This window comes from Bos grunniens, chromosome 11 (genome assembly GCF_055505025.1).
Source record: "Bos grunniens cultivar Pamir isolate PY7600 chromosome 11, Bosgru_T2T1.0, whole genome shotgun sequence".
NCBI lineage: Eukaryota > Metazoa > Chordata > Mammalia > Artiodactyla > Bovidae > Bos > Bos grunniens.
In genome coordinates, this window is record NC_141175.1 from 15,153,575 (window position 1) to 15,167,287 (window position 13,713).

The 13,713-nt window shown below is 45.7% G+C and overlaps 1 protein-coding gene and 1 long non-coding RNA gene across 4 annotated transcripts in view; one reads left to right on the forward strand and one right to left on the reverse strand.

The window, feature by feature from the left end:
- The first annotated feature begins 475 nt into the window (after positions 1 to 475).
- LOC147362647 (uncharacterized) lies at positions 476 to 10,039 on the forward strand. The gene is made up of 3 exons (XR_015136378.1): positions 476 to 655; positions 1,786 to 1,976; positions 9,887 to 10,039. It is a non-coding gene; the product is annotated as an uncharacterized LOC147362647 (long non-coding RNA).
- Positions 10,040 to 10,989: 950 nt separating this feature from the next.
- Positions 10,990 to 13,713, reverse strand: part of DAB2IP (DAB2 interacting protein) — a 212,583-nt gene continuing 209,859 nt past the window's right edge. For all 3 annotated transcript variants that reach the window (XM_086325424.1, XM_086325423.1, XM_086325430.1), the window contains exon 17: positions 10,990 to 12,804. In XM_086325424.1, coding sequence (XP_086181550.1) covers positions 12,795 to 12,804 — 10 coding nt within the window. In that variant the 3' untranslated portion in view covers positions 10,990 to 12,794. The remainder of the gene's footprint in view (positions 12,805 to 13,713) is intronic.

The following is a 13,713-nucleotide window of genomic DNA, read 5'->3' on the forward strand; positions in this document are numbered from 1 at the left end:
TAAATATCTGAGGCAACCATTGAAGAGGAAGTTTTAGAATTGGAAAGTCTTCTTTTGCAATCATCCTAGTAAAGGCTGGATCACTCCATCATTAAGCGTTGCTGAATTTTGGTAATGAGCAGGATATTTGTACGGTGTCAGACTATCTCCCCACGGACTGCGTGTTAGTTGCAAGCAAGACTTAAAAAATACCCAGTAAATATACAGTGGAGAAATTGGATGACACCCTGATGAGTTGATCAAAATTAACATCACCAGGGAGGGATAGGCAGACATCAGGTGTTTCCACATGCCTTACTCTAAGAAGGAACTCCATATGCTCTCTGTAGTCTTTTGGCCAAGAACGAATAACCAGAAACTAGTCACAAGGAAACATCAGACAAATGCAAAATGCTATTTTTAAAAGGGAGTGTGGGGAGGAATGGTTGGTCGTATTCTTGCGATGTCAATGCCGTAAAAGATAAAGAACACCATAGAGGCGTTCTAGATTAAACGAGGCTAAAGAGACATGACAGCTGAATGCAGTCTCTGACCCCCAGACTGGATCCTGTGCTGGAGGGGAAAAAATAGTATAAAAGGATATTGTCGGTTCTACAGAGAACATTGGAATGTGAACGCTAGATGAGAGAAAATTCTGTACCGATGTTAAATTGAGGTGGGTGAGTATATTGTGATTATGTAAGAGAATATCTCTAATCTTACTAAATAGTCACTGAAGTTTTTAGAAGTAAAAAGGGCTGGGACAAATGTAACTTATCATCAGGAGTTTGGGGGCGGGGAAGGTGGGGAAACCTGTGTGTGTGTGTGGAGAGAAAGAGGGTGGGAAATGATAAACGGGGAACAACAAAACAAATGTTAACAGGATAATCTATTAAAAGACACATGGGTGTTCTCTATACTGCTGATTTTAGAAAACTTGCTCTAAGTTTGAAATTCTTTCCAAATCCAAAGTTTTCTTTTAAAACTTAAGACCCTAGGGCTTGAAATTTTAGACAAAGTGCAAAAATAATCATTAGGAAGAAAAAAACCATCTGTATGCGCAGAAATGAAGTCTTCCAGAAGCCTCGATAAACTGCTAACAACAACAGCCATAGAGAGAGGGATTTGTGGATGACAGAGTTCCTTTTAACTTTGTATGTTTCTGTTTTGTTTTGTTTTTAAACGGGAGTCAGGAAAAAGAGTGAAAAACATTGAAATAAAAAAGATGATTGGGCCTCCTAAATCCATAACCAGTTTCATTGCCCTTGAGAAACTGTGCAACTCTGTCAACTATATTATTAAAAAAACTGATCATAATACACGTGATACTTGTCCTTAGAAACCAAAATAAACTCTGTCTGGTGGAATACACTTGATTATTGCCTGCGGATGAACTAGTCCTGTGTTTCTATTTGTAAAATTTTTTCAGTATCTGTGGTTGCCTCTGTTAAGTGTGGCTCTTTGAATTGGTTATGACAGCTGGCTGGTTCCCTCCTTAATGAATGAGTTGTGCATGCGCAGACTCCCATGGGCTGTAGCCCGATAGACTCCTCTGTCCATGGGATTTTCCAGGTGAGAATACTGGAGTGGGTTGCCATTTCCTGCTCCAGGGGGGTCTTCCTGATCCAGGGATTGAATCCACCATTGCATTGACAGGCAGATTCTTTACCAGTGAGCCACCAGGGAAATAATTAATGAGTTAAAAGCACTAAATATATGTTTAACTTATGTTTGTGTGAAAGTTATGCTTTTACCTATTAAAAAAATTTTCCTTTAACACAAGTGTTTGTTACTTTTATAATTCAGGTAAAGCCTAGAAACATTATGAAAGTATTCCAGAGACTCCCCAGAGATCTAACTCAGATCTGCAGGGAGGTCTCCCTTCCAGTTGGGCAATGTTGATTCCCCGATGAGCACGAAGCCAAACTTCACACATCAGCCAAGCATGGACACCCCAAGAACCCACCCCAGCCTTCCCCAGGGACTCTGTGCCTCAGGTGAGTGGGGTCCCCAGTCCTCTCAGTACCAGAGTCACTGGCTTACAGGGAGGGCGTGGCCAAAATCAAACTACCATCCTAGGGAGAAAGAACTATTTATGTTTCTGACTGGCTGGGCCTCTCAAAAGGCAATACATCCTAGGCTAATTTGCTTTCTGGATGTTTCAAGGATATATGAAAAAGATGCCAATGGAGAGTCACAAAAATAGCAGTAAATGCTAAACATTTATGTTGAATCCACAAATGTTTTAATACAAATTCAGTAACAGCAAAGTATAATTGTAGCATTCATTGGAACGGAGGTATACTCTGGAGACTCGCCTTTTCCTGTACACCCACCATCTACCTTGTGCGTACAACCTCACCAGATTGTCCAGATTTGAGGTCTCCTGTCCACCTGCCTCTTATACCTACAGCCCCAGCCTGTTAACAGGCACCAGCTGGTGTCTGGAAAAGCAGTTTCAATTTTGTGTACTTATTGTGTGTTCAGCCACTTGACTGAACCAGGAGCACTTTTTGGCTGCTTCCCAGGGAAATTCTAAGATGACCCTATCTTTTGCCTTCTCTTTCCCAATAGTTATAATTATCTTCTCTCCTGCCTTTTTGCCTTGAAATGTGGCAGAATCCTGTATCTAAGCCTGTTTCTTACCTCATTGGGAAGGGCTGTTATGTTTTACTCTTAAGGATAATGTTGGCTATTGACTTCAGATATTCTAGTTTTTAAATGTGTCTTTATTACAAAAACAAAAGTATGGTCAGAAAAAAAAAAGACTTAAAAAATAATGATTAAGTCCCAAGATGGTGGGGAGGAATAAAAAGTCATTCATTTTCTCATTTATCTCTAGGTCAGTGTTTTGTTAACACTTTGGTATGTGTCATTAATAATAATTATGATTTTATTAAAATAATAATTATTGCTCCCAGAGCACGTGGCACTTATTTATCAGGTGTGAATCTTGGTGCTGAGTATTGAAGTGACCAGCATTATTTCAGCAAATTGTTCCACAGTAGCTCTCTATAGTATAGATACTATTACCACCATGTCCCAGTCAATCCTAAAGGAAATCAGCTCATTTCCTTGTATTCACTGGAAGGACTGATGTTGATACTTTGGCCACCTGACGTGAAGAGCTGACTCATCGGAAAAGACCCTGATGCTGGGATAGATTGAGAGCCCGAGGAGAAGGGGTGACAGAGGATGAGATAATTGGATGGCATCTTGATTCAATAGACATGAGTTTGAGCAAACTCTGGGAGACAGTGAAGAACAGGAAAGCCTGGCGTGCTGCAGTCCATGGGATCTCAAAGAGCCAGACACAACTGAGCAATTGAACAACAACAGTTAAAGAAACAGACCGAGGACGTTTCCAGTTTACCTACGACCAGAGGCCGATCAACAGCCACGAAGAGCAAGCCCAGGCCTCCCTATGCCTGAGCGCCGGCTCTTATCTACATTGCTGCTGCTGCTGCTGCTAAGTCGCTTCAGTCGTGTCCGACCCTGTGCGACCCCATAGATGGCAGCCCAACAGGCTCCCCTGTCCCTGGGATTCTCCAAGGCAAGAACACTGGAGAGGGTTGCCATTTCCTTTTCCAGTGCGTGAAAGTGAAAAGTGAAAGGGAAATCGCTCGGTCGTGCCCGACTCTTAGTGACCCCATGGACTGTAGCCTACCAGGCTCCTCCGTCCTTGGGATTTTCCAGGCAAGAGTACTGGAGTGGGGTGCCATCACCTTCTCTGCTTATCTACATTACTATCTCCTAATCCAGAACTTTTTTTGAAAATAGATTTTTAAAATTAATCTAGAATCCTTCTGAACCTATTATTCTTTATCAGCTTTACACCTAAATATTATTAACATCTTCAATGTTATTTATTATTCCTCTACAGATTTAATGGCTGCATTATATGTTTTATTATATGGAGTTTCATTATATGGGTATGGTTTATTTATTCTTAAATGGCTCCATATCAAAACAAGAAATAAAGACTGGTCATAAAATATTTAAACAATAATAAGAATATAAAGTAGAAAATGCAAGTCTTCTTTCCATCCTGCTGAGTCCCACTCCTCAGAGGAAGTTACCATTAACAGTATGTATTTGCTTTCCCTTAGTTCTTCTATGTAACTCATTATAGGTGATGTAATTTCAGTTCAGTTAAGTGGCTCAGTCAAGTCCAACTAATTTTCTCTAAAAGAATGAGTATACCAATCTACAGCTTGACTTGCATACGTAATATATCACGAACATCATTCCAAATCTATCCATCTTTTAATATTTTATCTTTTAAAAATATTTTGAAAATTACACTATAATTGATTTACAATTTTGTTCATTTCAGGCATACAGCAAAGTGAGACAGTTTTATGTGTGTGTGTATATATATAGAGTGTTGTTCAATCGCTAAGTTGTGTCCAACTCTTTGTGAGTCTATACATATAGATTGTTTTTTAGATTCTTTTCCATCATTGGTTATTACAAGATATTCGATATAGTTCCCTGTGCTATATAGTAAGTATATATACTGTATGTATATATATAGAGACTGTATACTTTAGCTATTCATCTCTTGACAAGTATTTAGATGGCCATGTCTTGGTTTTTGCTGTTATGAAAAACCAAGCAATATAAATATAAAACCAAGCAATATAAATATTGCTGTTATGAACATTGGGGAACATGTATCTCTTTTTTTTAAATTGAAGTATAGTTTATTTTTGGGCTTCCCTGGTAGCTCAGATGGTAAAGAATCTGCCTGCAATGCGGGAGACCTGGGATAGATCCCTGGGTTGGAAAGATCCCCTGGAGGAGGGCTTGGCAACCCACTCCAGTATTCTTCCTTGGAGAATCCCATGGCCAGAGGAGCCTGGCGGACTACAGTCCATGGGGTTGCAAAAAATTGGACACAGCTGAGCAACTGCATGCTGGGTTATATTGTTTTGTTGTTGTTCAGTCACTAAGTCATGCCCAACTTTTTGTGACCTTGTGGACTGCAGCACACCATGCTTCCTTGTCCTTCACCATCTCCCGGAGTTTGCTCAAATTCATGTCCATTGAGTCAGTGATGCTGTCTAATCATCTCATCCTCTGTTGCCCTCCTCTCCTTTTGCCATCAATCTTTCCCATCATCAGGGTCTTTTCCAATGAGCTGGCTCTTCACATCAGGTGGCCAAAATATTGGAGCTTCAGCATCATCAGTCCTAATAAATATTCAGGGTTGATTTCCTTTAGGATTGATTGATTTGATCTCCTTGCAGTCCAAGGGATTCTCGAGAGGCTTCTCCAGCCACCACAATTCAAAAGCATCAGTTCTTTGGTGCTCAGCCTTCTTTATGGTTGAACTCTCACATCCATATGTGATTACTGGAAAAATCATAGCTTTGACTATAGGGATCTTTGTTGGCAAAGTGATGTCTTTCCTTTTTAATATACTGTCTAGGTTTGTCACAGCTTTCCTTCCAAGGAGCAAGTGTCTTAATCTCATGACAGCAGTCACCATCCACAGTGATTTTGGAGGCCAAGAAAATAAAATCTGCCACTGTTTCCACTTTTCCCCTATCTATTTGCCATGAAGTGATGGGACCAGATGCCATAACCTTAGTTTTTTGAATCTTGAGTTTTAAGCCAGCTTGTTCACTCTCCTCTTTCACCCTCATCAAGAGGCCTAGTTGCTCTTCACTTCTGCCATTAGAGTGGTATCTGTATAGCTGAGGTTGTTGATATTTCTCCTGGCAATTTTGATTCCAACTTGCGGTTCATCCAGTCTGGCATTTCACATGACGTACTCTGCATAGAAGTTAAATAAACAGGATGACATTATACAGCCTTGTTGTACTCCTTTCTCAATTTTGAACCAGTTGTTCCATGTAGTGTTCTAATGGTTGCCTCTTGACCTGCATACAGGTTTCTCAGGAAACAGGTAAGGTGGTCTGGTATTCCCTTCTCTTTAAGAATTTTCCACAGTTTGTTGTGATATACACAGTCAAAGGCTTTAGCATAGTCAGTGAAGCAAAAGTAGGTATATTTCTGGATTCTCTTACTTTCTCTATGATCCAGTGAATGTCGGCAATTTGATCTTTGGTTCCTCTGCCTTTTCTAAATCCAGCTTGTACACCTGGAAGTTTTTGGTTCACATACTGCTGAAGCCTAGCTTGAAAGGGAAAGATATATCCACCTGAGTGCAGAGTTACAGAGAATAGCAAGAACAGACAAGGCCTTCATCAATGAACAATGCAAAAAACTAGAGGGAAACAACAGAATGGAAAAGACTAGAGATGTCTTCAAGAAAACTGGAGATATCAAGGGAACATTTCACGCAAGGGTGGGCACGATATTGGACAGACACAGTAAGGACCTAACAGAAGCAGAACATGCTAAGAAGAGGTGGCAAGAATATGGAGAACTATACAAAAAAGTCTTAATGATCCAGATAACCACAATGATGTGGTTACTCACCTAGAACCAGACATCCTGGAGTGTGAAGTTAAGTAGGCCTTAGGAAGCATTACTATGAACAAAGCTAGTGCAGCTGATGGAATTCCAGCTAAGTTGTTTTAAATCCTAAAAGATGATGCTATTGAAGCGACGTGCTTAATATGTCAGCAAATTTGGAAAACTCAGTAATGGTCACAGAATTGGAAAAGGCCAGTTTTCATTCCACTTCCAAAGAAAGAGCAATACCAAAGAATATTCAAACTACTATACAATTGTGCTCATTTCACATGCTTATTTTGGTTATATACATATAAAATATATTCAAAATATAGTTTTTCAGATTTTTTCCAGTATAGATTATTACAAGTTATAGAATATAGCTCCCTGTGCTATACAGTAAGTCCTTGTTGCTTATCTACGTTATATATAGTAGTGTATATCTGCTAATCCCAAACTAATTTATCCCTCCTCTCTTCCCCCTTGGTAACCATAAGTTAGTTTTCAATGTCTCTGAATCTGTTTTGTAAGTAAGTTCACCTGTATCATTTTTTTAGATTCAACATATAAGTGGTATCATATATTTGTCTTTCTCTGACTTCAGTTGGTATGAATGTACGTCTATCCATGTTACTGAAAATAGCATTATTTCATTCTTTTTCATGGCAGAGTAAGAGTCCAGTGTGTATATATATCACATCTTCTTTATCCATTCATCTGTTAATGGACATTTAGGTTGCTTATATGTCTTGGCTATTATAATTAGTGCTTTTATGAACATTGGGAGCATGTATCTTCTTGAATTAGAATTATCATTTTTGGATATGTGTCCAGGAGTTGGATTACTGGATCGAATGGTAACTCTATTTCTAGTTTTTTAGGAAACCTCCATACTGTTCTCCATGGTGGCTGCACCGATTTACATTCCCACCAACAGTGTAGGAGGGTTTCCTTTGCCCCATACCCTCTCCAGCATTTGTTATTTGTGGACTTTTTGGTGAAAGCCATTCTGACCAATGTGAGGTGATACCTCATTGTAGTTTTGATTTGCATTTCCAATAATTAGCAATGTTGAGCACCTTTTCATGCGTCTATTGGCCCTCTGTATGTCTTCTTTGGAGAAATGTCTACTTCTGGATCTTTTGACCATTTTTGATTGGGTTGGTTTCTTTGTTTTTGATATTGAGTTGTATGAGCTGTTTGTATATTTTGGAAATTAATCCCTTGTCAGTCACATCATTTGCAGATATTTCTCCCATCCCACAGGTTGTCTTTTCATTCTGTTTATGGTTTCCTTTGCTGTACAAGAGCTTGCTAGTTTGGTTAGGTCGCATTCATTTATTTTTGCTTTTATTTCTATTGCCTTGGGAGACTGACCTAAGAAAACACTGGTATGATTTATGTCAGAGAATGTTTTACCTATGTTCTCTTCTAAGAGTTTTATAGGATCACATCTTATACTTAAGTCTTTAGGTCATTTCGAGCTTATTTTTGTATATGGTGTGAGTGTGTGTTCTAACTTTACTGATTTATGTAGAGTTGTCCAGCCTTCCCAACACCATTTGCTGAAGAGACTTTTTCTCACTGTATATTCTTGCCTCCTTTGTCCAAGATTAACTGACTGTGGTTATGTGGGTTTATTTCTGGATTCTGTTCCATGGAGCCGTCTGTCTGTTTTTGTGCCAATACCATGCTGTTTTGATAACTGTAGCTTTGTAGTGTTGGCTGAAGACTAGGTCTCATGCCCATTTCCTATTTTTGGAAGAATACTTCAGCTTTGTATTCTGTCACTCCCATTAGGTATTTTATCTTTGGATGATATGAAAAATCTAATAGCAGCTCGTTTGTGATCTGGGCTTTTTTTTTTTAATCCTATTATCATCTCCCTAAGGATATTATATTTTGTGGGAGGGTTGTTTTTAATGCTCTTCTCTTTCCTACATTGTCTCTATCTCTCATTCTTCTCTTTGGCCGGTTGATTTGGACTCTTCCTTGAAACTTTTTTTTTTAAAGCTATTATATTTGCAAATAGGGGAGTTTGTTAGGACTAGTGAAGCAAAGGCCTGGGGAAATTCATATCTAGTTTCTTTTATTTGTTGGAAGCTTTGCTGTCTGAGGGGTCCTGGCTGTCTGTGCTCTTTGTGTGTGTGTGTGTGTGTGTGTGTGTGTGTGCGTGTGTGTGTGTGTGTGCATGTGCGCAAAGGCCCAGTACACACTGATCTGTGTCATTGTAAGATGTTGGAACAGTGATACAGTCTTTACATTGAGAAATATGTGGAGGTCTTTTCTCTGAAGCCAGTTTTTCCAATGAAGAATGTTCCAGTCATCTGTCTTGGGGACAGATGCCTGGTCCTGGGCATTCCAGGAGCCTTGCAGGTGCTGGTGGGCTGGGCACTCTGGAGGGCAGCTCACTTCATCCCTCCCCCCTTTTAGACCTGTACCTCTCAGAGCTCTCTGTTCTGCCTGGTGTCCCCACGTCTGGAGCCTACCTGGCTCGACTGCTCCAGGCGATGTCCAGCTCCTTACAAGGGGAGGTGGCAAAGAGGATTTTTTCCTGGCTGTGCAGAACACAGGGAGAAGACTGGAGTCTGGTTCCCCCATTTCCAACCTGGTACCCTTGCTTGAGGGTTTCCCAGGTGGCTCAGCAGCAAAGAATCCACCTGCAATGCATGGCTTTGATCTCTGGGTTGGGAAGATCTCCTGGAGAAGGAAACAGCAACCCACCCCAGTACTCTTGACTGGGAAATCCCACGGATAGAGGATCCTGGGGAGCTACAGTTCATGGGGTTGCAGAGTCAGACATGACTTAGTGACTAAGCAATGACGCTTGCTTGGCCCCACATCACGCTGGGGCCCCACAGGGCTAATCAGTTCATTTCTGGTTCATCTCTCTCTCTGCTAATGTAGTCAACAATCTTTCATCAACTTTCAGCAGCCAAAGCCTTTCAAATTCTCTTAAATTCTGCTATCTCCTTCCACATTAATTCTGACCTTGTGAGTGAGAATCTTTTCGGTCCTTTCCTGTCAATAGAGTGGTGCTTGCAAAGGAAAAGAGATGAATGCATGTCATCAATATACCTTGTTTAGGAGACTATTTCTCTTAAAAACCTAATCTTACTGATTCAATAGATTTTAAACTTTCTGATAGAAAAACCAAGTAAACATCTTTTTAGTGATCTCTAGTTTTATTGCTTCAAGGTACAAAATGTGGCCCAAACTGTTTCTTTGGCCGACTTTCTAAGGTTTTCCTATCTTGATGTATGCAGTCAGTTTTGGGTAATGTTCCAAGTATACTGGAAAGAAGGTGTGTTCTCTCTAGGGTAAGAGCTTGATGTATTCCTGCTTATTAAACTTTATTAATTATTAAAATCCTCTGAATTCTTAATGTTTCCTTGATCTGTCATAAACTAATACTGGTGGTGTGTTAGTCTCAAATGCAATTGTGTTTTTGTTGATTTTTTTCCTCTTGCATTTCTGGCAGATTTTGCTTTCTATCCGATGCTCCTTAATCTACATGTGGAAGTTCGTGGCTCCTGTAGCTTCATTGTAAGTGCCTCTGTCAACAAGAAAATTTTTTCTGTTGCATCTATTGCTATTTCCTTGAGTTTTGTATTTACAGAGCATCACCCCAGCAGAGGGACCAGGGTCAGTGGTGCAGAAGCACTGAGGCGGCCCATGGTTTGGCTATGAGGTGGTAGAAGTGTGACAGGTAAGCCAGGTGACGGAGGGCTGGGGAAAGGGCAGGAGGTGGAGATGGCTGGTCCCCGCAGGCAGTACACTTTAAAAAACGTTGTCTGAGGGAAGAAAACCTTCCTGGAGCAGGTGATGAGCAGGTGGAGAGCTGGTGTTCTAAATGCTGTGAGCAGCAGCAGCAGGGGCCGAAGAGTGAGGACGGATGAAAGCAGGTGGCCGGGGCTGCCTCTCTCATCGCCACTGCAGGGATGGAACGGTGAGGGCAGGGCTGCCCAGCTGGCGGTGACCAGGGCAGAGGGTCACTGTGGCGCCCCCCACCCCCGCCCCTTGGGGTAGGAGGGTGGCTCTCAGAGCAGCAAGAGCATCTGGCTGGGAGGTCTGAGAAGAGGCACCACGGTGGAGAACAGGGCAGATGGGAGCCCAGGGGCCTGGTCTGAAAGGGGAGTGCTTCTTCTGCAGTCCTCACCTTGTGCAGGTACAGCCGAGGGGCTTGGGCACTGGCTTGTTCCCAGCAAAGGCCCTGGGTTCAGCCTTGCGGGCAGGAAGGAGGTCACGCATTGGGGCATCTCAGGTATCAGGGGTTTTTTTATGTTTAGTTCAGTCACAACCTGCTGGTGACCCTGGACCAACCTCCCTCCCTCCTGGAGCCGGATTTCAGGGGCTGGGGCAGCAGAGTCTGGCAGAAGCTGGTGTCCACTACAGGCGAGCCCAGGGGGTCACGCTCTGGGGGACTAGAGGGAGGAAGAGATCCCATCCTCCTTCCCTGCCCTCAACTGCCACTGGGGTGAACCAAGTGCTGGGGGCCCCTGGTACAGAACAGTGTCAGTCTATGACTTGGGGGTCACCTCTGGAAAAGCTCGAGACACAGCTGCATGGAGAGGCGAGTCAGGCTTAAAATAGCTAAATAAATCTTTAATATTTCTAATTGCAAATGTACAGAAATTGCACAGCCACACAGTCTTAGACACCAACAACTTTCTCTGTACATTATTACATAGTTAGAGTCACAGCTGGAGGGAGGCACTCTGGCCAGACTCCAACGTTTGCATTTTTTTCCTTTTCACATACTTACAAAAGGCGGGGCGGGAGGTGGAGTGGGGCTAGGGGAGCTGGGGGAGTGTGTAGAAAAAGAGGGGCTGTTTCCCTGGGGTCTGCCTTACGCAGACGGATGGGTGGGAGGGGGTGAGAGGTGTACACCGGGGCAGATGCTCTGCAGGGTGGGGGTCACCTGGAGCTCTGCCCTGGGTTCCCCACCCCCATTCTGGGCGGTTGGAAAGAGTCTTCACTCATAGGAAGTTTGGCAGTTTCCTTCACCCTAAACATAAAAGTTAGGCAGAAAGTCAGGCCTCTCTGTTGGCAGGAGAGGGCTGGGGGAGAGCCTTCTCTGGTGGCCGGGGGTGCGGGGCACTGGCCTTGGGACCCCTGCCCCCCGACCCCTCCCTTGGGGATGCGGGTTCCGGGTGACCCAGGAGGGGGCGCGTGTTCCCCAGCCACCCAGACAGCACGCTGCAAAACCCCAACCCCCAGATCCCCGACCTCCGACCTCTGCCTCCTGCCCAATACTGTTCTCTAGATTAAAAATAAAATAAAAAACTGTCGGAGAGCAGCGGTCCCGGGCAGCCCTCGGCAGCACCAGGACGGAAGGACTATGTACAACCATTGGGTGAAATAGTTACATTACAGTCAAACACCAAGAACATTTACAAAAATTGTCAGACTTGCAGATCAGATAAAAATCTGTAGAGAGTCTGTACACTTTTACAGTTTTTGCACTAAGTAGATAAGGCTCTCGGCCCGAGAGCTCGCAACCCAGGCCAAGGGCCGCCAGCACCGGCCTCCGGAGTCAGGCTGTGCAGGCCCTGGGACCCTCCCCCTGTATTGCTAAGAGGCGCTCAGTTCAGTCCGAGGTCGCTCAACGAGGCATCGGCGGGAGAGGGGTGGGGGGTGGGTGGGGAGGATTCGCCAGGCAGAAGAGGGGTGCGTCAGAACCAGAGGCGGACGTCCCTGGGGCCAGGCCCTGCCTACGCAGCCAGAAGAGTGGGGCAGGGCCTCCACCCGCCGCGGCCTGCCTTCCTGAGGTCTGTGACCTTTCGGGGGGTCCTGGCCTCTCCCCACCAGCAGGTCTCTGGGCTAACTGAACTGCAGGTTCCACCCCAGGACGGGGTGCAGAGCGGTCTTGAGTCACCCACCCCCTGTTGCTCCCCAACTCTGGGTCCTGGTGGAGCGGCTCCCGCCTCAGAGGCAGGAAGGGGTGTCTCCCCAGCTTTCCCACGGCTGAAGGCAGTCGGGGTGGCTCCTGGCTGCGGGATGGACGCCCCAGCTCTGGCCCCCAGATTCCCCAGGGTCAGGGTGGGAACAAGGACGAGAGAGACCCAAGTTCCTGCCCACTTACGTCCCGCAAGGCTGGGTACGGGGGGCAGTGGGGAGGGCCCACAAGCTACAGAACAGCCTGGGGCTGAGGGAAACCGGCCCCAGCCGTGGGTGGGCCCCTCCCCTGTCTGCAGCGCCTGGGTCCTCGGTGGGCCCGGGAGGGTGAGGCAGAGGCCGGCCGCACGCACGGGGGTGGGTGCAGGCTGCCGCGGTCTTGGAGAGGGAGCAAGTCTAACATCCTCCAGGGCCGCTATTTCCCATGCAGTGCGCACGCTCAATTTAAAAGGCCCCTGTGTTCCAGCAAGCGAGCAAGCGGGCTTTTGTTTCTAATGCATACTGTGAAAGGAAAAAAAATCACAGTTATCCACCTTCTCAGGGCCTGTGGGCACTAGAATTCTTTTTCTAACCATCCACCAGGAAAGCTCAGCCTGTCTCTTGGGAGGGTGGGGGGGCTGGGGTGGGGCGCACCTGCTGGCCACTCCCTGTGGGGCCACCGTGCCGGCACTCGAGCTCTGGGAGACAGGCAGCCACCGCTACTGTGCCACCTGGGCCAGCTCTGCCCAGATCTTTGGCTTCGGGGCGGGGGGGGGCGGGGCAGCACATCAGCCTGGGCCCCTGCGGCAAGTGAGGGAGGCTCTGATCTTCCCACGGGTACGAGGGCCCAGAAGAAAGAGCTGAGATCCTCACTGGGTCTATAGACTATCTGACAGAGTTAGGGCAGGAAGGGGCGGGCCGAGGGGCTGGGGACAGGTGTGGGGGTGACGCCTCGGCTCCGCACAGCCAGGAGGGGGCCCCGAGCATGCACTGGCAGGTGCTCAGGGTGGAGACAGGCCGGGGGGACACAGCGCTCTGGCAGCTCCAACCTCCCCACCCTCTGCCTGCCTGCTGACCACCCGGTTGGCTTCTGGAACTGAGTGACAGGTCCCACAGGGCAGCGCCTGGCTACCCAGGAGTCCTGGGTCCCTGGGAGGTGAGGGGAAGCCACGGCAGGAGACCCCTGGCTCTCTGACCCTCCAACTCTTCAGGCGGCTCCCCCTGTGCGGAGGAGGGGTGTGTCGGTGGGGGAGGAGGTACATGCACTCGGCCAAGTGAAGGAGGAAAGGGGACGTGCACCAAGTTCAACACCCAAAACAGAGACACTGCGGCAGGCCCCTGCCCGCGCCAGGCTGCACCCACTCCCCAGCCTGCACCCAACACGCTTCTCAGGGGAGCGGGCTGGTGTCTCCCGCTTGCGCTGTGTCAGTC